General features: G+C 44.8%; 1 protein-coding gene across 1 annotated transcript in view; it reads right to left on the bottom strand.

Annotated features, from left to right (window-relative positions):
• Positions 1–23,587, bottom strand: part of SLC24A3 (solute carrier family 24 member 3) — a 677,514-nt gene that overhangs the window by 201,698 nt on the left and 452,229 nt on the right. Inside the window, exons 4-6 of the mRNA XM_049870001.1 lie at positions 5,670–5,744; positions 1,307–1,391; positions 886–989 (exon numbers count right to left, since the gene is read on the bottom strand). Coding sequence (XP_049725958.1) covers positions 886–989; positions 1,307–1,391; positions 5,670–5,744 — 264 coding nt within the window. The remainder of the gene's footprint in view (positions 1–885; positions 990–1,306; positions 1,392–5,669; positions 5,745–23,587) is intronic.

Genomic DNA, 23,587 nt, shown 5'->3' with positions numbered 1-23,587 from the left:
ACTTAACGATACTGGTTTTGGTTTTAAATACAGCGAGGTGGCCTCAGTGGGCTCCTAGAAGTCACTTTTTCTAGAAGATACTAAAGTCTTGGATGTTTAGGTAGAGAAAGGCAACAACCATTTTGTTTCTGAACAAGATGCCTATGGAAAACCTAGGAGATCAGAGCTGGGGGGACAGCTGCCAGCTCTCAGGTGCTGCTGCAGGCTACCAAGCCTGCAGCCACTGGCAGCCTCCACATTGCTCGGTGACTCCTGGGCTTCTTCTCATGACTTTCCAAAACAGGCACCAGTGCTCATGATGGACACAGGCCGTGACCTCCCCGCATGGTGCGGTAGTCTCTATGAGTGAAATTCAGGCACCTGAAGCCCTTCACAGCCCTAAGAAACAAGCTAAAGTGCACATGCAAATAAAATGCCAGATCACTGTAGGAAAAGAAAGACTGATTCCAAACTATGATCATTTCAAACGGGTTTCAGCAAAAAAAAAAAAAAAATCTGTCTCTTCCTGCCTCTCTCTCTTTGTACTCTATTTTTATGGAGGCAAAAGCAGACATAAATTATCTCAGGTCATTTCAGTTGAAGTCAAAATGTGTCACAAGGGTTCTGAGCGTGACACCTTCAAACACATCACCTGCATTCTTCAGGCTGGTTATTTATTTAGGAGGACCTGGGTTCTCTAGACCCAGCCAATGTGGAGGCCAAAGAGCACTGGCGTGAGAGTTTTCCGTTCAAGTTAGCAGCCTCCTGGGTTTGAGGTCCCAGCTCTGGCTGCCCTGCACCACTGGGCACTGCTGCTGTGTTCCAGCAGAACCGTACACTGCCTCACCCTGGCCATCCCTCCCCAGCCACCACATCTGGCTGGCCCAAGTGAGCCGCTAGCCTTACCTGCCCTGCAAAGAGTCCACAGACACCAATGATGCAGAGGATGTTGAACACGGCCGAGCCCACGATGGTCCCGACACCCACGTCACCCTTTGTGATGAAGACCCCTGAAACACAGACCCGCGTCAGCTGCTGCACCAGGGTAGGTGTGCCAGGCAGCGGAGGCATGGAAGGGGCACTAGCACTTGGTCTGGGACAAGTTCATGCAAAGGAGAAGTGCCACTTAACTAAAAATAATTGATATAATGGATAAGAAAATAATCGATATTAATGGAGCAGGAGGTTGATGCTTTGCTTGTTTGGGCTTCGGGGTTCTCACTCCCTGGTGGTGGCAGAGCTGCTGGATTCCCACTGGAAGGCCCTGTGTCCCCAGAGCCCCTTCCTTCAGAGGTGAGGGCTGAGATGCTCCCACGTCATCACCTACCTATGACAGATGTGAACAGCTCTGGGGCTGAGCTGCCAGCTGCCATGAACGTGGCCCCAGCCACATCTTCACTGAGGTGCAGGCGCTATAGGGAAGCAAAGAAAAACACAGATGAGTCAAGATTCCTGAGGCCCCGCGCCTTGAAAGGCAAAGACCAGGGCTTCAATGAGAGCGGTGGGATGGAGCCTGGGTCAGAGCTCAGGTTCTGCCTCCAGCCTCCTCCTCCCAGAGCTTGGCCAAGCCTCTGAACCACTGCCAGTCAAGCTCCTCTCACCACCTTCCTCAGGTGGGCAGGACTAGAGCAAGGACAGCATGTCCATAGCAGTTAACTCTCCTGAGGAGGTCGGGGTCCCCACCCCAAACACCTCTGGGGCCATGCAGGTGACAGGACCGTGGGGAGTAGGCTGGTACAAGGCCACATAGCACATGTCCAAAGGCAGAAATGCTCAGATACTTTAATTTTTTGAGATGTGCCAATAATCCAGGTATTTATGCAAAATGTCCTGAGTTTTGAAATACCGTGCCGATCTGCACGTTAAAGGAGGCCCGTGGTAACCACTCTGGAAGCCCTGGCTCTAGATGGCCACTCTGTGGAGGCTTTGGGAGCAGGTGGGTCATTCTCCTGAACCCACCTCGCCATCCTCAGTGCTGACTTGAAACTCCAGGGTAGGAACAGTGGAAGAGGGTGTTGATGAGGCATCAGCCCTGCCAAGACACTCTACACTATCTGACTCTCCACGGTACCCTATTGTTAAACCGAAAGGTGATTTTCAGACAAGTATACATTAGAGGTTGGATAGCATGTTTGCATCTCGTCAGGATGAATAAAGTAAGCTGCTGTCAGTAAAGAGCCAGCTGCCCTCTGCCTTCCAGCCCGGAGAGGTTGGTTTCTGCTGCCTTCTTCCTTTCTAGCTGCTCCTTGGCTGCACTCCCTGGCTCAGCCTGGATGGGCAGCATGACCTCGGTGTGGCCCCTGGCGCCACCACCTGAGCTGTGTCTGCTGCAGCCTGGAGCCCTCGCTGAGGATTTGGACTTCCTCCTAGGTTCCTTTGCTGGCCACCGAGCAGCTAAACTGCACATGGGGTGCTGAGCAGGCCTGAAAGGTGCGGTGGTGCGGTGTACCCTGTGCAGACTCTCCCCAGGGCAGGAGCCTGTGAGGAAGGTAATGAAACAGAGCTCACAGCTCCAAGAGTGGTTGCAGGCACTGGCTGTGAGCCTTGCGTGGCTGAGGCTCTCTCCAGCTTGGGGTCCTGGATGAGGTGGAGTCTAAACTTACACTGGGGTCATCTCCAGGTCCTCTCTCTTCTTCATCTCCATGTCCAATCACTTTGCTTCTTCCTCCAGGTCTCCTACACCCATTCCTCTCTCATCTGTAAATTGCTTCAGTCTTGGCAGCATCTCACTGGGGGTCTTAGAATCACTGGCTGGGGGATCTCCCTGCCTCTGGACTCTTCCTATATACCCTGACACAGCTGTCAAAGACCTTCCCTACCTCCCTCCTGAGTACTGAATAACTCCGAACGTCTGCCTAGCGCTCAGGGCTCCCCACATGGATTCAAGCCCCAGGCATCACCCTCCCTTGGTCCTATGGCTCAGACTCTTTTTTTGCCTCAAATACCCATCCTTGAAAGGCTCTGCCATAGAGACGCTCCAAGGGCTGCTCCAGTCCTCCTCTGCAACACCCTTCTCACTTCTCTCTTCCATTTTCTTTCCTCCCACCCACCATTTTTTTTCTGATTTCCCCTTTAAAGCATTTGAGACTGAGTGAGAGTTTTCCCCTTACGCTCTGATTTGTTGAAGGGCATGGCTTTCTCTCCCAACTCATCTTTCACTAAAGTTGAAAGCAACACCCTTCTGAGCTTGTCTCCTCCCCCTGCCCCAACTTCAGTTTAAGAACAACAATTCAGTACACAATATCACATCACTGAAAGGTGACGAGGGAAAGCAAAGGCAGGGGAACAGAAGCCAGAGTCGGAGAAGCTCCCTAGGCAACTGTGGGGCCACTCTCACCAGGATCCTCTTATCTTCTGAGACAGGGTAACTCCACATCTCTCAGAAGATGGAAACATACTGGGTCTCTAAATACATGTAAACTCTTTCCTCATTCTACCCAGCCTTCACAGGCATACCATTTCTGCGGTACTAGGATTGTTTAAGATGGAGGTATCCTGCATCTTCAGAGGAGACAGGCAGGGACCACGCTCCATTGCTAGACTGATCTTGCACATTCCTCTGGACTAACTGTGTGGGAGCTGGGAGAGCTCTGGAAGACGCCATCCAAGCTGAGGCCTCTCCTGTTTCCATCCCCCCGCTCTGGCTGTGGGTCCCACAGGCGAGCTAGTTCTAAGTAGGAGCATTGCCTGGCCCAAGTTTGTCTTTGCCAGTAGGGTAGAAGTGAGCATCAAGAGGCAGGGAGGCCAGGTGGACGAGTTCAAACCTCGGCTCCACCTTTAACTAGGTGTGTGACCTAGGCCAAGTTACTCAACTTCTCTGAACCCTGGTTTCCCGGTCTGTAAAGAAGGGATAATAATTGCCTTGTAGAGTTCTGGTGATGATTAAAGAGACGTGTGGACATATTAACAATACATACATTGACCAACCAAGCTGTTTCTGGGACATCCCAGTTGCCACCGAGTCAGCTCCAGCTAATGGTAACCCATGTGTGTCAGAGTAGAGCTGCTCCACAGGGTATGCAATGGCTGATTTTTCTAAACTGCAAGGCTTTTCTTCTGAGGTGCCTCCGGGTGGACTCAAACTGCCAAACTTTCAGTTAGCAGCCCAGTGCGTTAACTGTTTACACCGACTAGGGTCTCTTTTGGCGTATCAGGGGCCCAATAAAACTTAACATTTTTTTTCATTAAACATTTTCCTTCCTTTTCATTGTCCATTTCCTCTCCTTTTATCCTTAAAAACAAACAAAAAGCCTCACCCTTCCCCTCTTTTTATGCCCTTTCTAGGTCTTTGGTTGCCTCTTCCTATAAATGGGTGCTGTAGGAGGCTTGCAGACTGTGTGGGCCCCTTGACCAAGCAGAGGACACTCTGACAACTGTATTTACATCTCTCGGACAGGGTCTTAACTATACTATTAGAAAAAAAGGAAAGTTGTGTGGGAGAGAGTAACTGTGCTTTGCATGAAGAAGAGGTCCCCGAACGGTTGTACTTCAGATATTATACATGACGCCAGTTACAGGTGCTTAACTGCTTCCTCCTCTTCTAGATAAGGCTGACCCTGCTCCCGAGTTAAATCAAGTTGATGGAAGGGACTCCGCCGCACCCAGCGTCCACCTCGGACAGCGTCTCACCCGCCTCCTTCTCCTGCTTCCACACTCCCATTGCTCCTCTGTGGCTATTATGTAATGACCCATTTTTATTTTATTTTTTTCAAAGTACAAAAAACTAACAAGCTTCCAGGATATAGAAGAAACTGCTTAAGCTAGTGGTTCTCATGGTTCCTGGATCAGCAGCCCTGGTATCACTTGGGAACTTGTTAGAAATGAAATTCTTGCTTGTCCTAGCCCTCCCGGAGACTTTCTGAATCAGAAACTTGGGGGCGAGCAGGGGAGGGGTGGCAAAGTTTGAGAGGTACTGGCATAAAGAAACTTGAGTTCCAGATGGGAGGTGTGCCTGGGAGCAATCCCTTCTGAAAACCAGGATTCTGAATTAAGAATAACATAAAATAGAAAGCTTCCAGGTAAAGGAAACTACATTTCGAAGACAAAGAGATGAAAGAGGTGCAGAATGAAAGAGTTCTTGGTATGTTGAAGATTTTTGATGAAAGGGATTTAACTCAGGATTCAGCCTGGTGTTCACTGTGATGCCTTCTCACAGGGTCCCTTCCTGATCTCAATATCCAATTCTTTCATCTTTCACCTCTGGGGCCGTGGCTGTGCGCGTTTCTGTACAGACAGAGAGGAAGCGTGCTGAGGTGTGTGGCTGCAGGTGTCTGACTGTGAGGCCCCCACAAGCCACTGAGGAGGGCACGAGAGCAGAAGGAAACAGCGGAGAGGAGAATAGAGGAGATACAGGGAGAAAGGAAGAGTTTAAAAGAGGAAAACAAAATGGGGAAGAAGCCCACAAATAGTGCTTGTAGGTTATGTTCAATGGAGCAGGAGAAAGCTGGTCACTGGGGTTAAATTCTAACTATTCATCAGGACCACGGGATTCCAAGCAGGTTTACAGAGACTTGTACCGACGTTGTAGCCCATGACGCCCAAGCATGCTGATCCCTGGCATTCCCAGGATATGGTGCAGGCAAGGGCACTTGCAGAATCTCAGCTGAGGGGCCAGAGCCCACCTCGGGCCTCGGGGTCCTGAGAAGGAGTGGAACCCGGGGCTCGGGCACAGGGAGAGCAAGAGCACGTACCTCACAGATCTTTTCCAAGGAGGGCACGAAGAAGTCATCACACACGATGGCCAGTGCGTAGAACATGTACATGGCCTGAAAGAGAGGAGAGGAGAAGCGGTTGAAGTCACTCAGGGCAGAGTGGTGGGGGAGAGGGTCAGGTCTTCCCCACAAGCCAGAGAGCTTCAATACTGTCCTCCATCATCATGAATTCAAGAGCTTACTCATAGTGAGGACAAAGTCTGCGAGGCCCTCCATGTGTGACCTGACCCTGGCTGCCTCTCTGCCCTCATTGCCTACTACTCTGCCCCTTGTCCACCTCCTTGTCCCCCATATGCGCCACGTAGTCTCACCTGGGATTTTTAGAATCCCAAGTCCTTTGCACTTGTTCCCTCTACCTGGGAACAGTCTTCCCCCAGGTTCCACCTTGGTTCACTCCATCATGCCCTTCAAGTGGCTACTCAAACGTCCACCTAAGCCAAGGGCCTTGGACACCTCTCTCTCCCATTTTTCTCTGTCCTGCTTATCCCGCCTTATCTTTCTTTATCACGCATATAAACGCTACCGTGTTGCCACTGGGTTGGTTCTGACTTATGATAATCCCGTGCGCCACAGAGTAGCACTGCTCCATAGGGTTTTCTTGGCTTTAATCTTTATGGAAGGAGTTACCCAGGCCCTTCCTCCATGGAGCCACTGAGTGGCTTCGAATTGCCAACCTTTAGGTTAGCAGCTAACTGCAAACCAATTGCACTACCCAGTGACCTTATATTCTATGTTCGTTTTATTTATTTGTTGTCTGTCTCCCTCATTAGAAGCCCATGAGGAAATTAACTATCCATCTCATTTTCTCCTGTATTTCCAGCACTTAGCACAAAATCTGGCTCATACAAAAAATAAATAAATAAATTAATTAATAAAAAACAAACCCTTCGCTGTCGAGTCAATTTTGACTCATAGCAACCCTATAGGACAGAGTAGAACTGCCCCATAGGGTTTCCAAGGCTGTGAATCTTTATGGAAACAGACTGCCACATCTTTCACCCACACAGTGGCTGGTGGGTCCCAATCGTCAACCTTCTGGGTAGAAACCAAGTCCTTAACCACTGCACCACCAGGGCTCCCTCCTGGTTCCTGGCAGGTGACTGCCTCCAGGTCTTTGATCAGCTATGCCCAAAAGGCATCCCTTGGAATTCTACCTTCTAACCAGAAATCACCTCTTTACCTTATCCCACCCATGTATCCATCCCCCAATCCTTCCTAACAAGACACCAGTTTTGTTGAAGTATCCACCATACCCCTCTGGAATGTGACTCGCCTTTCTCTCCAAACGTAGACACTAACTGGTGTAGACCAATCAGTGTGCAGTATTGCTCTCGTGATGGTTTTGGTTCAGAGGTGGGCATATGACCTAGGCTAGCACAATCAAATGGAAGGAAAGGCCCCAGAGCCCTTGCCAGAGGGAGAGGTTTCTCACTATCTGGTGCTGGATGTGGGCAAGGAATCTGGGAACCCTAATATTGCTGCTGGCAGCCATATGGAGGGAAAACCTGACTTGAAATGAAATTGACCTTGAGTCAGAAACTACATGCACCCTTCATGACATCATTGATTCGGGATTTCATGAAATAACATGAACATTGTTTAAGACAGTTTCATTTGGAGTTTCCCTGTTACTTGCAGCCCAAAGCATCTCACAGATGTAGTGACTCATCTTTCTAGTTCCAGCACCCTCAGTAGTAGACTTCTTAGTTTTTGACATTCCAGCATCTTCTTCTTTTGGGAAATGCTCCATGGATGGGAGCCTTCAGTCATACTTCCTCACCTCTGGGACCACAGGAAGTACACACATGACCCAGGCTAGCTACCAGAATGTCCCATGCCCTGCCACACAATTGCAGGTGAACAAAGGTCTGCTAGGGGCCAAGCAGGTATTAACAGAGAAGCTGGGAGGGAGGCACTCTCTCGTTATGAGATAACCAGTGCTAAAGCAGCCCAAGGCTGGAGCTGCAGGAGGTCACTGCCATATAAACAAAGTGCGCCTGAGAATGCAGCTCACACAGCAAGAAGCCAAACCGAGACATGTGATGGGCAGAGAGAAGAGACTGACAGACACACTGGTGCCTAATGGTACCGTTTGAACACTGGCTCCAGCCTAGTCTAAAACAAAAATGGACTTTTCAGTTTCATAAGCCAATAATATGCTTTCGCACTTAAGCTCATTTGAGTTAATTTCTGTCACTTAAAATTATCCTTATGAAGCCTTCTTTAACAACCCAAGCCTGAAATGATCTCTCTGTCTTTGACTCTAGCACTAACTTAGCCACCCATCCCCTCTCTCCTTTTGTAAGGGCTTGTTTTCTTTTCACATGTATTTGTTTGGTCTCTTCAACCAGAATGGCAGATTCTAGAATACATCCTAACACTCGATTCTATGGAAATATCAGAAAAGTTCACAAAGATATATACACAGTGATATTCATTCCAAGCCTGCTGATTGCAACGTTGCTGATGCCAGATGGATCCTGGCTGAAAGAAGAGCATACCAGAAATATGTTGACCTGTGTTTTATTGACTATGCAAAGGCATTCAACTGTGTGGATCATAACAAGTATGGATAACATCATGAAGAATGGGAATTCCAGAACAGTTAATTGTGCTCATGAGGAACCTGTATGTAGATCGAGAGGCAGCTGTTCAAACAGAACAAGCAGATACTGCATGGTTGAAAGTCAGGAAAGGTGTGCATCAGGATTGTATCCTTTCACCATACTTACTCAATCTGTATGCTGAGCAAATAATCCCAGAAGCTGGACTATGTGAAGAAAAACGTAGCATCAGGATTAGAGGAAGACTCGTTAACAACCTGCATTATGCTGATGACACAACCTTCCTTGCTGACAGTGAAGAGGACTTGAAACATTTTGTGAAGATCAAAGATTAGCCTCCAGTATTGGTTACACCTCTACATAAAGAAAACGAAAATCCTCAGTACTGGATCAATAAGCAATATCATGACCAAGGGAGTAAATATTGAAGTTGTCAAGAATTTCATTTTACTTGGATCTACAACCAACACCCATGGAAGCAGCAGTCAAGAAATCAAAAGACTCATTGCATTGGGCAAATCTGCTGCAAAAGACCTTTTTCAAGTGTTAATAAGCAAAGATGTCACTCTAAGGACTAAGGTGCACCCGACCCAAGCCATGGTGTTTTCAATTGTTTCATATGCCTGTGAAAGCTGGACAACAAATAAGGAAGACTGAAGAAGAATTGATGCCTTTGCATTACGGTGTTGGTGAAGAATATTGAATATACCATGAAATGTCAAAAGAATGAACAAATCTGTCTTGGAATAAGTACAGCCAGAATGTTCCTTAGAACTGAGGATGGCGAAAGTTCATCTCACATACTTTGGACATGTTAATCAGGAGGGATTAGTCTCTGGAGAGGGACGTCACGCTTGGTAAAGTAGAGGGTCAGCAAAAAAGAGGAAGATCCTGGACGAGATGGATTGACCCAGTGGTGCAACAATGGGTTCAAGCATAACGATGACTATGAGGATGGCTCAGGACTGGACAGTGTTTTGTTCTGTTGTACACAGGGTGACTATGAATCGGAACTGACTTGATGGGACCCAACAACAACAATAACATACATCATGTGGGATGGCTTATATAAACTATGACCCATTATAAAATGAAATAATGTTAGAAAAGGCTGTATAGAGCTATATTTAGTGACAAGGAATGTCATTCATGATACATTGCTAAATAAAAAATGTTATGAAATAGTATGTACAATCACTTTTTTATTAAATTGTGTATATATGTATATACGTATATTACACACACATGTATATTTGCATATGTGAGTTTGTAATACCATAAAACAAGATAGGAGGTATATTTCTCCTTCAGTTGGTGTGACTCTATCTGTATTTTATAATTCCCATCTATATTTTGTAAGGATTCCTGGTGGCGCAGTGGTTAAGTGCTCAGCTGCTAACCGAAAGGTGGGCAGTTTGAACTCACCAGTCGCTCTAGAGAGAAAGATGTGACAGTTTGCGTCTGTACAGCCTTGTAAACCCTATTGGGCAGTTCTACTCTCTCCTATAGGGTCACTATGAGTCAGACTTGGCTTGCCAGCAATGGGTTTGGTTTTTGTTTTTTTTAATCTATATTTTCCTACGTTTTCACCCTGATTTTGTATTTCTTGCGTGATTTTTGTAGGTGGTGGGAGATTTCAGAAGACTCCGCTTTACCCTTTTCTAATCTCTGTGGAGCCTGGGACGACTGGCAGGCAGAGAGAGCTCAAAAGGCGCTTTGTACTGATTCATCCATTCATAATCTGTACAGAATTATCTGCCAGTGGGTTTTTTGAAATGTCAATTTTTAAAAAACTAATGCTGCATGTGGATGAATCAGGAAATACATTCCCATATTGAAATAGACTCAAACTCTCTTTCTCCATACAGGTCAGTTAATTCAATTATATGCAGGCTTTATCATTATTTTGGAAAGGACACCCAAATTTAGTAATTGGAACCCAGGATTGCATATTTGTGAATTAACCAAGCTCCAAATAAGCTGTTCACAGCTGATATCTCAACACACTGAAACAGAGTCCATAAATCATCTCTCGGTACCAAAACAAAAACCAAACCCTTTGTCGTCAAGTCGATTCTGACTGATAGTGACACAGCAGAGCTACATAATAGGGTTTCCAAGGCTATAATCTTTATGGAAGCGGACCACCACATCTTTCTCCCTTGGACTGGCTGATGGGTTCGAACTGCCGACCTTCTGGTTAGCAGCTGAACTTTAAACCACTGCTCTACCAGGGCTCTATAAAGATTACAGCCTTGGAAACCATATGGGGCAGTTCTATCTGTCCCGTAAGATTGCTATGCATCGGAGTCAGCTCAACGGCAACGGGTACTCTGTACAGAAGCAGACGGCCACATCTTTCTGCAGCGGAGCAGCTGGTGGGTTTGAACCGCTAACCTTTTTGTTGGCAGCCAAGCACTGTAACTACTGCACCAGCAGGACTCCTTCAGCTCTCAATATGTTCCAATGTTATGTACCGATCTTGTTTAGAGACAAGAAGCTCCATCAAACACGTAATATCAACACTTGGACTGGAACGTTAAATGAATAAATCTGTCAGGCTCTCAGCACTTTCCAGGGTGATGGTTACTGAAAGCCACATTAGTTCCCTTGTGTGAGGCGGTGTGGGGTGGGAACACCTCATCAATCAGGACACCTTGTTGACAGAGCCCATCTGGACACCCGGGCAGGGCTGTAAGGTGGCCGCCTCCTTTCCCGATGCAGAGCACCTCCTGCCCTCTACGGCGGACCTGTACTTTTGGTTACACACAGCTCTGCTCTCCCTCTCCACCATCTTACCCACTGGAAAACCTGTCCCCAGGGGAAAAAAAATCAAACCAAACAAGCAAACAACCAAGGAACAACTCCATCATGCAAATTCAGACTTGAAGATGCAGAAAGCCTCCTAGAAATGCAATATTGATAGTACTACTGATAGAACTGGCACACGCATTTTGAAAAGTGACTCATTTTTAGATGAATTTGCACATTCCTATATTCCAATCAATTCTTCTAGCTTCCTTTTATCACAGTAACATCTTTGCTTTTGATGCATTCGAACTGTGGTGTTAGCAAAGAATACTGAATACACATGGACTTCCAAAATAAACAAACAACAACAACAACAAAAATCCTGAACAAATCCTTCTTAGAAGAAATACAACCAGAACGCTCCTTACAGACGAGGATGGTGAGACTTCAACTTGCTTACTTTGAACATGTCATCAGGAAAGACCAATCACTAGAAAAGGACATGATTCATGTTTGGTAAAAGTCAGGGTCAATGAAAATGAGGGCAACTCTCAATGAGATGGACTGACACGATAGCCACAACAATGGGCTCAAATATATTGACCATAAAGATGGCGCAGGAGTGGGCACCATTTTGTTGTTATACATAAGGTCGCCGTGAGTCAGAGCAGACTCGACAGCAAGCAATAACAGTATTTCCAAAGGATACAGTAATCTCATAGGTAATAATATTTGCCACTGTTTGCTGGGCCAGGAGTCCCAGGCATGTTCTAGGAACTTTACAAGGCGTACCTTACTTACTTCTTCCAACTCCTGTGGGAGCCACGTAGTTACTGGTCCCATTTCCCAGATGACTCAGAGATGTAAGTGACTTGCTTGAGGACACACAGCAGGGCTCTCTCCCATACCTTCCTAGGAAGCCCAGCTGCCACCTTGTATAGAGATCATTCAGAATCACCTATTTTCTAATTTCTAGCCCACCTACCAATAAGCTATTTTCTCCAACTGTACAGAGGGAGGGAGATTTTTTAGAATCCCAGCCATCTATTTTTCGGGGGACCAGCTGTCAGATTCACTGGTGTTCTTTATTAATACTATTATTTTTACAAGGTACACCACAAAATACAAGACAGGTTTGAACTCTCACAAGTGCTTGAGCTGGCCCAGCTCCCTGGGACAGCCAGAACGGGCTGTGATGCACCCTGGATCTGAGCTCCTTCGCCAGGTTATGGCAATCAGAACCAAGGAATGCCTGGAAAGTTCTGAAAATGATATATGGAGAGAAGAGAGAAGGGATTTATTTCAGCTTTAACTCAAGTCTCAGGGCCACAGGGGTATCTCTTCTTCTTTGTGACTGTGATAGTTAAGATTGTGTGTCAATTTAGCTGGGCCATGATTCTCAGTGTTTGGCAGTCATATAATGTTGCGATCACTTCCCTGTTGAGATTTGATATGTGATCACCCCCATGACCAGATCTGTTGTGAGTAGCCAATCAGTTGAAAGGGAGTTTCCTTGGGCATGTGGCCTGTATCCAAATATAAGCTGACAGTCTGGCAAGGCTTGGGAGCTTTTGCTCATTCTGGATCCTGCAGCTGGCTCATGTTCATCTGATCTCCAGTTCTTGAGACTTGAGCTAGCAGCTTACCTGGGGTCTTGCCTGCCAGTCTTGGGATTCATTGATCCTCACAGCCTGTGAACAAGAGCCCTGGTCTCCAACCTGCTGGTCTTGGGTTTGGCAGCCCTTACAGCTACAGGAATCAGGAGAAGCCTCTATCCTGATCTACAGACTTGGAATGTTCCAGTCTCTACAATCGTGTGAGCCATTTCCTTGATATAAATCTCTCTCTCTATATATATTTATATGCTTTACTGGTTCTGGGTTCTCTAGGGAACCCAGCCTAAGACAGTGACCTTATCTGTGCCCTCAGTGTGGGGAATCTGTCATTCGGCGTTGACCATGTGTGGCCTGGACTGTAACCCACATTCTGGGCTCCCTTCTCTTTAAAGGTAGCAGCTGTGTCTCTTATGAGTTCACATCCACCCTGTCCCGGGGCAGTCTCACATGGAATGGAGGCTCCATTTGTATGCAATAAGTGGGTTTCAAAGAGGGTGGTGTTCATGGAGTAGCTGGCATCACCTTTGAAAGCATGGAGGGTAATGCCTAAGCAGCATTGAGTGGACACAAACAGCTACTGAAGACAGGCAGTCTGGAGTCTGAGAAGAAGCCCAGGGTAAGGTTAAGGATTTCAGATCAAGTCCTGGATTGGATACCTCCAGGCTGTATGACCTTGAGTGGCTTTTCTTACCTCTCTAAACCTTCAAGTTAGACATCATAGCATGCTGTCTATCTAGCTTACAAGGCTGTTGTAAAGAGTAAATAGAAAGGACAGATCCAACTCATCACCCTTCCTACTTGCCCTGAACTTGAATGTGATATTTGGGATGGCAGCAGCCATCGTATGACCATGAGACAACAAGCATGAAGGTATAAACCAACGTGCTGAGGAGGCTAGAGCCCTGAGGACACTGTTCACCAGCTAAACTAACGCCAGAAACCATCTTCTGCTGCACTTCTTCTTACTTGAGAAAATGAACCCCCTATTTGTGGGCAATGGGTGGGATTTGTTTCAGCCACTATTAATTAGTTTCTATACTTGCAGCATGTACCTCCCTAACTGGTATGGGGTATAGAGATTAATTCTTCTAGGCATGGGGCAGTGTAGTGAGGCCAGCAAAGCCTTCACAGAGGAAGTGGCTATTGAACTGGAATTCTGAAAAATGAATGCTATCACGTCAGGCAATTTCAAAGGTTGATGGGGATTAATGAAACTAGAGAACCTTGGCTACAGTGGTTGGACTGAAAAGTACCTGAGGTAACAGGAAATCACCATGGTCTCTGACTTAACGGAGGTGAACAGACTGTAGCGGAAATGTCAATACGCATTAGGGCTTCCGAGTTGTGAGAGCAAATGTATCTGAATGGCACGACATGAACGCTGCTGTTTTATGTGTATCTACAGTCAGCAGTTTTCACAGTTTGCTTTTACTACATCATCTGGATTCACGTCGCTCTGTCTTTAACTTCAACAAAGGTGGTGCTGGAGGCGCAGTTCCTAAGGAGATCTACAGCGCTCTGGCCATGCTGGAAATTGTTCTAAGTCTCCCAGGGAACATGGCTTAAATAATAATTTTAAGAAACTTCCTTGTTTTCTCTTCTGTATTTTTCATGGTTTAAAGTGATAGTATATGATTAGGCCTGTGAAAAAGTTCTTTCTTTTATAATCATTTTCCCACCGGACAGGTTTCAGATCTAACTCCCCGTGGTGCCTTGAAAGCGCTGACCACGCCTTCGTACTGGTACCACAACAGACATCATTCTTCAGGGAGCATTCACTGTTTTCAGTGATTAAAGAGATAAATGATTAGCCTCAGCCCAGACTAGGGTTCGAAACAAGAGAATCTGGGGGGCTGGGTTACAGGGAGGAGAAATATAGTGGATGCAATTGGTGCCCCTACCCCTGCCATGTTCTTCAGGCCTTACCAATTTAGAAAGCTCTGGCACACTTTCAAATGTCAGAATCTGCCTCAACTTTCTTCAAGACTTTTGATTTAATAACACAACCCAGTCAAGAAATGCTGGAGAAATAATGCTCTGGGAGCCATCAACCAATGAGTAATGGGAGTTGGTGTATCAATACCCCAGCTTCCTTGCTCCCTGGTGAGGGAACTCTATACTGTCTCTTAGGCTTTCCGCAGTAGGATTAAGCTTCAAGTGCCCACAGTGTTATATGCTTTATTAGCAGCCTTCCCTTCCCTGTCCACTGTCTCACTCCTCTACTGACAGTTTCCTTCACCTCCCAAGTAACCACTTGCAATCCACCTTGTCTCAGAGTCTGCTTCTGGGAGAACCCAAATTAAAACAAGAAGGAAGTGGATGAGGGAAGATTGTAGAGGAAATGAAATACAGTTTGAAACCAAGACAGGCCACTCTCCAAAACAACCATCTTTCTGAAGTCTAAGGGATTTTCCCTTGGTCCTACCCTCATGATCATTTTGCTAGGTGACATTCTGAAGGCTTTGGGAGCCATTGCCACCTAAAAGATTATGTTGGAGGGGCTCAAATTATATAGGGAATGAGTAGATGTTAAAGTACACTGTGCAATTAGCATAAATCCTATAATTATTTTAATTTAAAGGATCTTTGTGATGCCCAGATAGGCCATGCATGATGAGTGTTTCCAGAGGTCACTGCATTGGGGTCACTGTGACCAGCCTTGGAATGAGAGATATGCCTTTTCCAGAGAAATTTTTCAGCAGGGGAAACACCTTCCAGTTTTTCCTTTGTGCTTTCTTTCCCTTTCTATCCCTTTTTCCTTCCTCCAGATGCATCGTGCATGGTGTCCACTCCCTGCAAGACTGGCTCCTGGATCCTTGAGAAAGTCATTATTACTTTTGGCAATCTTCAGTTTCTCAAGAAAGTCGGGGTGATAATTCCTACTTCCCCTCAATATCCACTAAAAGGAGGGTATGGAGACAAGATTGGTGTAGCTGGGCTGATGTCACGGTGGGCATAGAACAAAAACGACTGATGTTCACAGGTTGTTCACTGCGTGCCAGGCACACACACACCCCACTCCCCCCACTGCTGCTGCGAGACGGGGTGCAAGGCTTCACCCAGCCTTACAGGTGGGAAACCGAGGCACAGGGAAGCTGAGTGACCTGGTTCAGGTCACACAGGCAGAAAGTGCAGAGCCAGGGTTTGAACCCAGGGGACTTGTCTCCTCACCACCACACCACACGCATTTCAGGAAAAGAACTGTCTGTGCTCTGTTTGAGGAACTTCTCTTCCACCAACCTCTAAAAGACCTCAAACTCCTCCGTGGAGACTCTCTTTAAGATGAGGGCTCTTAACCTGAGTCCGTGAACAAACCCCTACCCCAAGGGAGTCCTTAGAAATAATCCAGTTTGTTAACTAGGATGAGAGCAACTCACGTCTTTGTTCTCACTAACCTCTCACTGAAGTTCAGCATTTCCTTCCATTATGACTATAGGAAAAAAACCACAGAAGCATTGGCAAGGCTTGGGAATATATCCCCAGTGGAAATTGCAGGGATTTCATATCACATCACAGGTGCTGATAGTAGTGACCTCAAACTATCACTTATGCTCATTGCTGCTCCAAAAATAGTTATACACAATACCAAGGAGCGGTCAGCACAACTGGACTAAACCAAATGCAAAGAAGTTTCCTGAATAAACTGAATGCTTTGAAGGCCAGAGAAACAGGGGCGGGGGCCTAGGGACCATGGTTTCAGGGGACATCTAGGTCAATAAGCATAACAAATGTATTAAGAAAACATTCTGCATCCCACTTTGGTGAGTGGCGCCTGGGGTCTTAAACACTAGCAAGCAGCCATCTAAGATGCGTCAATTGGTCTCAACCCACCTGGAGCAAAGGAGAATGAAGAACACCAAAGACACAAGGTAATTACAAGCCCAAGAGACAGGAAGGGTCACATAGATCATATATCTCCAGGGCTCCCATGCCCTCAGCCTCCAGCTAAACAAATGGGAGGAGCCACAGGAGATGGGGTGGTCTCCTAGGGTTCAGAGCAGTGCAGGGAAGAGTGACCAGCGGAAGTGGAGGTGCAAACATAGAAAAACTACTCAGCAATTCCGTGGAGTGATGGAAATGAGAATAGGAGCAGGGATGGGAAAGGAGATCACAGGGGTAGGAGGACATGGGTAGGGGATACAATAGGTTCTTAAGACTAAGTTGACCATATACCCATCAAGACATCAACCCTTCATTACTTTCTTTCCCCCACTGAGGGTTTACGAAGTCTCACAATGAGAACACACACCAATCAGACACTGGCCACTCCAGAGAAAACAAGTTCCCAGGCACTTCCCACCCTCCAGGAGCCAAAGGACAGTTGTTTGAAGGTCACAGGGGTGATCCGCCAGAAACCCAGCACACAAAAGCTACTGGAGAGTCACACAAACCAGTAAAGTGGGTTCAGGGTGACTGGATGGAGTGTCAATGGTGTCTGCTAAACATGTGAACAGAGCATTTGATATTATAGGTAAACATAGAGCTGTCCACTGAATTCCATGAGATCACAGAGGAGGAAAACCTCACCTAGGTTTTAGGGAGTGAGAGAACAGGTATGGTGAGATTATCTGAAGGAGGTGATGCTTGTATCTGAGGATATGAATAAGCATTCACCAAGCAAAGAAGTCGGGAAAGAACTGGTTAGACAAGAGAACAGCATGAGAGATTTGAGAGACACGGTGTCATAAATTAACACGATTTGTGCTGAAAACCACAAATTATACACCACTGCTGGAGTATAAATTGTGAGTGAGGAAGCAGAGGAAGATGAGGCTGGAGGGACAGGTGAATGTCAGTTTGGGGAAGGCCTTGTATGCTGCGCTGAGATATTTAGACACATTCATGTGGACTGTCTTGAACAGGAATCACGGTTGATCCTGCTAGATGAACCTAATGATGATGGTGATGATGAAAACGCCAATAGTGGTGAGGGTGGTGGCTGTGACAGTGATGATGGCGATGATGGTGATTGCGATGTGACGATGATGGGGACAAGGATGGCGATGATGATGAGGGAGATGGTGGTGATGATGATGAACAGGAGGATGGTAATGTAATGAATAATGATGATAGTGGTGAAGATAATAGTGGACATTTATTGGGCTTCGAGCTGCTTCAAGGTTTAATTATTGTTATCCCCATTTTTTAGACAAGAAAACAGAGACACAGGGAATTTAGGCCCAAGTTCACAGAGCCAGTATATGGAGTTCAACCCCGCTGGTATGACTCTGACCCATGTCACAGTTCACAGTCCTGACTCTAACCCTAACTCTTTCAGCAGCAAGAAAGGAAGAATGGTTGAAGGCTCAGATGCCCATTGACTTGTAGAGTTCTCATGACCTCTCATGCCTCTTTCGATTCTTCCTTCCCTTTCTTCCTCTCCCACTTCTCAATGACACTCTCCCTCCCTCCCCGCTCCCCATTGACCTAAACCTAAACCCCACTGGCATGCTCTGTGGGAGTCCCAAAAGTCCCCTGTAAAGACCACTGACAGGGCGCCTTGCGTGCCAGCACTGGTCTCTTCCTCTTCAGGCTCACCTGAGAAAATGAGGACAAAGACTTGTATCCAGGGGTGTATTCTTGATATTACATAACTTAACTTTTCTGGAGGAATTTGATGACCTAACCACAGCTCTTCTATTTAGGCATTTTAAAGTTTACTCACCTATCTGCAAGAAAAGGAGCCCTGTTGGTGTAATGGTTAAGTGTTTGCCTGCTAATCAAAAGGTTGGTGAGGCAGTTGTCCATCATATAGGATCGCTATGAGTCCATCAACAGCAATCTTCAACATGGTGGAACTCGTCACTTCAAGGTTGGTGAGAAACCTGCTTCTTGCCTACTAGTTTTTATTAGTAACCTGAGTTGAGCCTTTCTGAGGAAAACCATAATAGGGTAGGAATTTTCATGTTACAGTTAGACCTAAGCTTACTGCATAGTAGTATGCCTTTAAAGCACCAGGCTGGTTAAAGTTATCAAGACATTGGCATTCTTGTCTTTCTGTAATTTTCTTGTTATTCTCTCTCCAAACACAGTCTTGGGAGCTGGTGGGCACCACCACTCACAGATAACATCAAACAATGGAACTGCGAGCCAATCACAGACAAGCAACTGGGACTTCCAAAAACAGAACAGGCCTGCAATTTGTGCAGTCTGGGCAGGCTCATAAATTGGCGCCTCTTCACACCCATATTCTTTAAATATTTATTCAACATTTATTTAGTGGAGAAGGGAGGAGAAAACTAATCTGCTATAAATAAAAAAAATTATTATAGATAAAGCCTCTTACTAACTCATTTCTATTGGTGCAGGCACAGGCAATGTTCTGAAAAACATTCTGCAAAATTTCCCCATTTTTCTAGAGGGTCCTGGACAGAGGTGGAGAAAAATACAGGACAAAATTCTATCTCAAAAAGAAAGACCAGACTTGCTGGCATGACAGAGACTGGAGAAACCCTGAGAGTATGGCCCCCAGATACCTTTTTAGCTCAGTAATGAAGTCACTCCTGAGGTTTGCCCTTCAGCCAAAGACTGGACAGGCCCCTAAAACAAAGTGAGGCTAAAGGGCATACCGGCCCAGGGGAAAGAACTGGAAGTCAGGAGGGGACAGGGAAGCTCGTAATAGAGAACACAAGGCCGAGGAGGGAGAGGGTTGATATGTTGTGGGGTTGTTAACCAATGTCATAAAACAATATGCGTACTAACTGTTTAATGAGAAACTAGTTTGTTCTGTAAACCTTCATCTAAAGTACAAGAAAAAAGAAAAAGTGAAAAAAAAATTCTCCATTTTTCTGTAATTCTTACTGTCTTTTAAGTTTCTTCTGTGATTTTCTGAAGTAGGCAAATTTTTTGTGAATTATAAGTTTTAATATTTAGATAGTAAAACACATTTAACTTAGGTAAATAGTACGGTGGTATACAGTACTCAGTTTTAAAATTCAGCTCTCTGGGACTATGTGAGCTTTTACAAAATATTCCTAGTAGAGGTAGGCCACCAGGATAAAGAAGCAGGGGGATTCTTTCATTTCTACTTCAGGTGGGTGTTAGTGCCAGGCAGAGGGACTGACTTACTTGCTTTCAGTTCTGTAAGGGTTTGTGTCCTGTGGAACCTTGAGTTAAGTAGCACTGTTTTCCCAGGTTACAATAGTGTTTTAGTGCCCTTGGTGGATCAGCACCTGAGAAAGTGCTCAGATAGCCACCTGCAGTCCACTTTTTTTTTTTAATTGTGCTTTAAGAGAAAGTTTACAATTCTAGTCAGTTTCTCATATGAAACCTTATACATGCATTGTTATGTGTGTTACTCTTCCTACAATGTGACAGCATACTCCTCTCTACCCTGTATTTCCCCTGTTCATTCAACCAGCTCCTGTCCTTCTCTGCCTTCGCATCTCGCCTCCAGGCAGGAGCTGCCCGTATGGTCTCATGTGTGTACTTAAGCTAAGAATCACATTCCTCACCAGTATCATTTTATGTCTTATAGTCCAGTCTAATCCTTGTCTGAAGAGTTGGCTTCGAGAATGGTATTAGTTTTGGGCCAACAGAGAGTCCAGGGGACATGACCTCGGGGTTCCCTCCAGTGTCAGTCAGACAATTAAGTCTAGTTTTTTAGCTAGAATTTGAGGACTGCATCCCACTTTTCTCCTGCTCCATCAGGCACTCTCTGTTGTGTTCCCTGTCAGGGCAGTCATTGGTGGGAGCTGGGCACCATCTAGTCCTTCTGCTCTCAGGTTGATGGAGTCTCTGGTTTATGCGGCCCTTTTTTTCTCTTGGGCTCATATATTCCTTGTGTCTTTGGTGTTCTTCATTCTCCTTTGCTCCAGGTGGGTTCAGACCAATTGATGCATCTTAGATGGCTGCTTGTGAGCGTTTAAGACCCCAGATGCCACTCACCAAAGTGGGATGCAGAACGTTTTCTTAACATACTTTGTCATGCCAATGATCTAGATTCCCCTGAAACCATGGTCCCCAGACCTCTGCCCCTGCTACTCTGGCCCTCAAAGTGTTTCGTTGTATTCAGGAAACTTCTTAGCTTTTGGATTAGCCTAGTTGTGCTGACCTTTCCTGTATTGTGTTGTCCTTCCCCTCACCTAAAATAATTCTTATCTACTATCTAGTTAGTGAATACGCCTTTCCCTCCGTCCCTCCCCACAAAGAATGTCTTCTTCTGTGATTAAACCTTTTCTTGAGTTCTTAAAATAGTGGTCTCATACAATATTTGTCCTTTTGCAACTAATTTCACTCAGCATAATGCCTTCCATATTCTTCCATGTTATGAGATGTTTCACAGATTCATCATTATTCTTTATCTTTGCATAGTATTCCATTGTGTGAATATACCATAATTTATCCATTCATCCGTTGATGGCACCTTGGTTGTTTCCATCTTTTTGCTATTGTAAACACTGCTGCAATGAACATGGGTGCTCATGTATCTATTTGTGTGAGGGTTCTTATTTCTCTAGGATATATTTCGGGGAGTGGGACTGCTAGATCGTATAGTAGTTCTATTTCTGGCTTTTTAAGGAAGTGCCAAATCGATTCCAAAGTGGTTGTACCATTTTACATTCCCACCAGCTGTGTGTAAGTGTTTCAGTCTCCCCACGACCTCTCCAACATTTATTATTTTGTGTTTTTTGGATTAATGCCAGCCTTGTTGGAGTGAGATGAAATTTCATTGTAGTTTTGATTTGCATTTCTCTAATGGCTAATGATCGTGAGCATTTCCTCATGTATCTGTTAGTTGCCTGTATGTCTTCTTTGGTGAAGTGCCTGTCCATATCCTTTGCCCATTTTTTAATTGGGTTATTTGCCTTTTTGTTGTTGAGGTTTTGCAGTATCTTGTAGAAAAAAAAAAAATTTTTTTTTTTGTAGATTTTAGAGATTAGATGCTGATTGGGTTTGTCATAGGTAAGTATTTTTTTCCCAGTGTGTAGGGTGTCTTTTTACTCTTTTGGTGAGATCTTTGGATGAGCGTTAAGTGTTTGATTTTTAGGAGCTCTCAATTATCCAGTTTCTCTTCTAGTGTTTGAGCATTGTTAGTAATGTTTTGCGTTGTTTATGGCACGTATTAGAGCTTCTAGCGCTGCCCCTATTTTTTCTTCTATGATATTTATTGTTTTAGATTTTATATTTAGGTCTTTGATCCTTTTTGAGTTACTTTTTATGCATGGTATGAGGTATGGGTCTTGTTCCATTTTTTTTACAGATGCATATCCAGTTATGCCAGCACCATTATTTAAAGACACTGTCTTTTCCCTATTTAACAGACTTTAGGCCTTTGTCAAATATCGGCTGCTCATAGGTGGATGAATTTATGTCTGGATTCTCAATTCTGTTCCATTGGTCTATGTATCTGTTGTTATACCAGTACCAGGCTGTTTTGACTACCATGGCAGTATAAGAGGTTCTGAAATCAGGTAGTGTGAGGCTCCCCACTTTGTTCTTCTTTTTTCAGTAAAGCTTTACTTATACGGGGCCTCTTCCCTTTCCCTATGAAGTTGGTGATTTGTTTCTCCATCTCATTAAAAAATACCACTGGAATCTGGATTGGGATTGCATTGTATCTACAGATGGCTTTTGGTAGAATAGGCATTTTCACAACGTTGAGTCTTTCTATCCATGAGCAAGGTATGTTTTTCCACTTATGTAGGTCTCTTTCGGTTTCTTGCAGTAGTGTCTTGTAGTTTTCTTTGGAGAGGTCTTTTATGTCTCTGCTTCAATTTATTCCTGAGTATTTTGTCGTCTTGGGGGCTATTGTAAATGTATTGCTTTGGTGATTTCTTCTTCGACGTTCTCTTTGTTGGTGTAGAGGAACCCAACTGATTTTTGAATGTTTATCTTTTATCCTGATACTTTGCTGAAACCTTCCATTAGTTCCAATAGTTTTCTTGTGGATTCTTTGGGTTTTCTGTGTATAAGATCATACCATCTGCAAAAAGAGATACTTTTACTTCTTCCTTACCAATTTGGATGCCCTTCATTTCTTTTTCTAGCCTAATTGCTCTGGCTAGGACCTCCAGCACAAAGTTGAATAATAGCGGTTATAAAGGGCATTCTTGTCTGGTTCCCGTTCTAAAGGGGAATGCTTTTAGACTCTTCACTTAGGATGATGCTGGCTGTTAGCTTTGTATAAATGCCCTTTATTATGTTGAGGAATTTTCCTTCTATTCTTATTTTGCTGAGAGTTTTTTATCATGAATGGGTGTTGGACTTTGTCAATGCCTTTTCTTCATTAATTGATAACATCATGTGGTTCTTGTCTTTTGTTTTGTTTATGTGGTGGATTACACTTATTGTTTTTCTGATGTTGAACCATCCATGCATACCTGGTATGAATCCCACTTGCTCATGGTGAATAATTTTTTTAATATGTTGTTGAATTCTATTGGCTAGAATTTTGTTGAGGATTTTTGCATCTAAGATGATGAGGGATATTGGTCTGTAATTTTTTTTTGTGTGTGTGGTGTCTTTACCTGTTTTGGTATCAGGGTTATGCTGGCTTCATAGAATGAGTTTGGGATTACCCCATCCTTTTCTATGCTCTGAAATACCCTTAGCAGTAGTGGTGCTAACTCTTCCCTGAAAATTTGGTAGAATTCTCCAGTGAAGCCATCAGAGCCATGTCTTTTGTTTTTGGTTGGAAGTTTTTAAATTTTCTTTCAATCTCTTCTTTTGTTATAGGTTTATTTAGTTGTTCTACCTTTTTGTGTTAGTTTAGATAAGTAGTGTGTTTCTAGAAATTTGTCCATTTCCTTAGGTTTTCAAATTTGTTAGAGTACAATTTTTCATTGTATTCTGTTATGATTCTTTTAATTTCAGTGGGGTCTGTTGTGATATCACCCATCTCATTTCCTGTTTGGGTTATTTGCTTCCTCTCCTATTTTCCTTTTGCTAGTTTGGTCAATGGTTTATAGATTTTATCGATCTTTTCAAAGAACCAGCTTTTGGTCTTGTTAACTCATTCAATTGT

This window comes from Elephas maximus, chromosome 25, assembly GCF_024166365.1.
Source record: "Elephas maximus indicus isolate mEleMax1 chromosome 25, mEleMax1 primary haplotype, whole genome shotgun sequence".
NCBI lineage: Eukaryota > Metazoa > Chordata > Mammalia > Proboscidea > Elephantidae > Elephas > Elephas maximus.
This window is presented reverse-complemented; position numbering and strand designations above follow the sequence as displayed.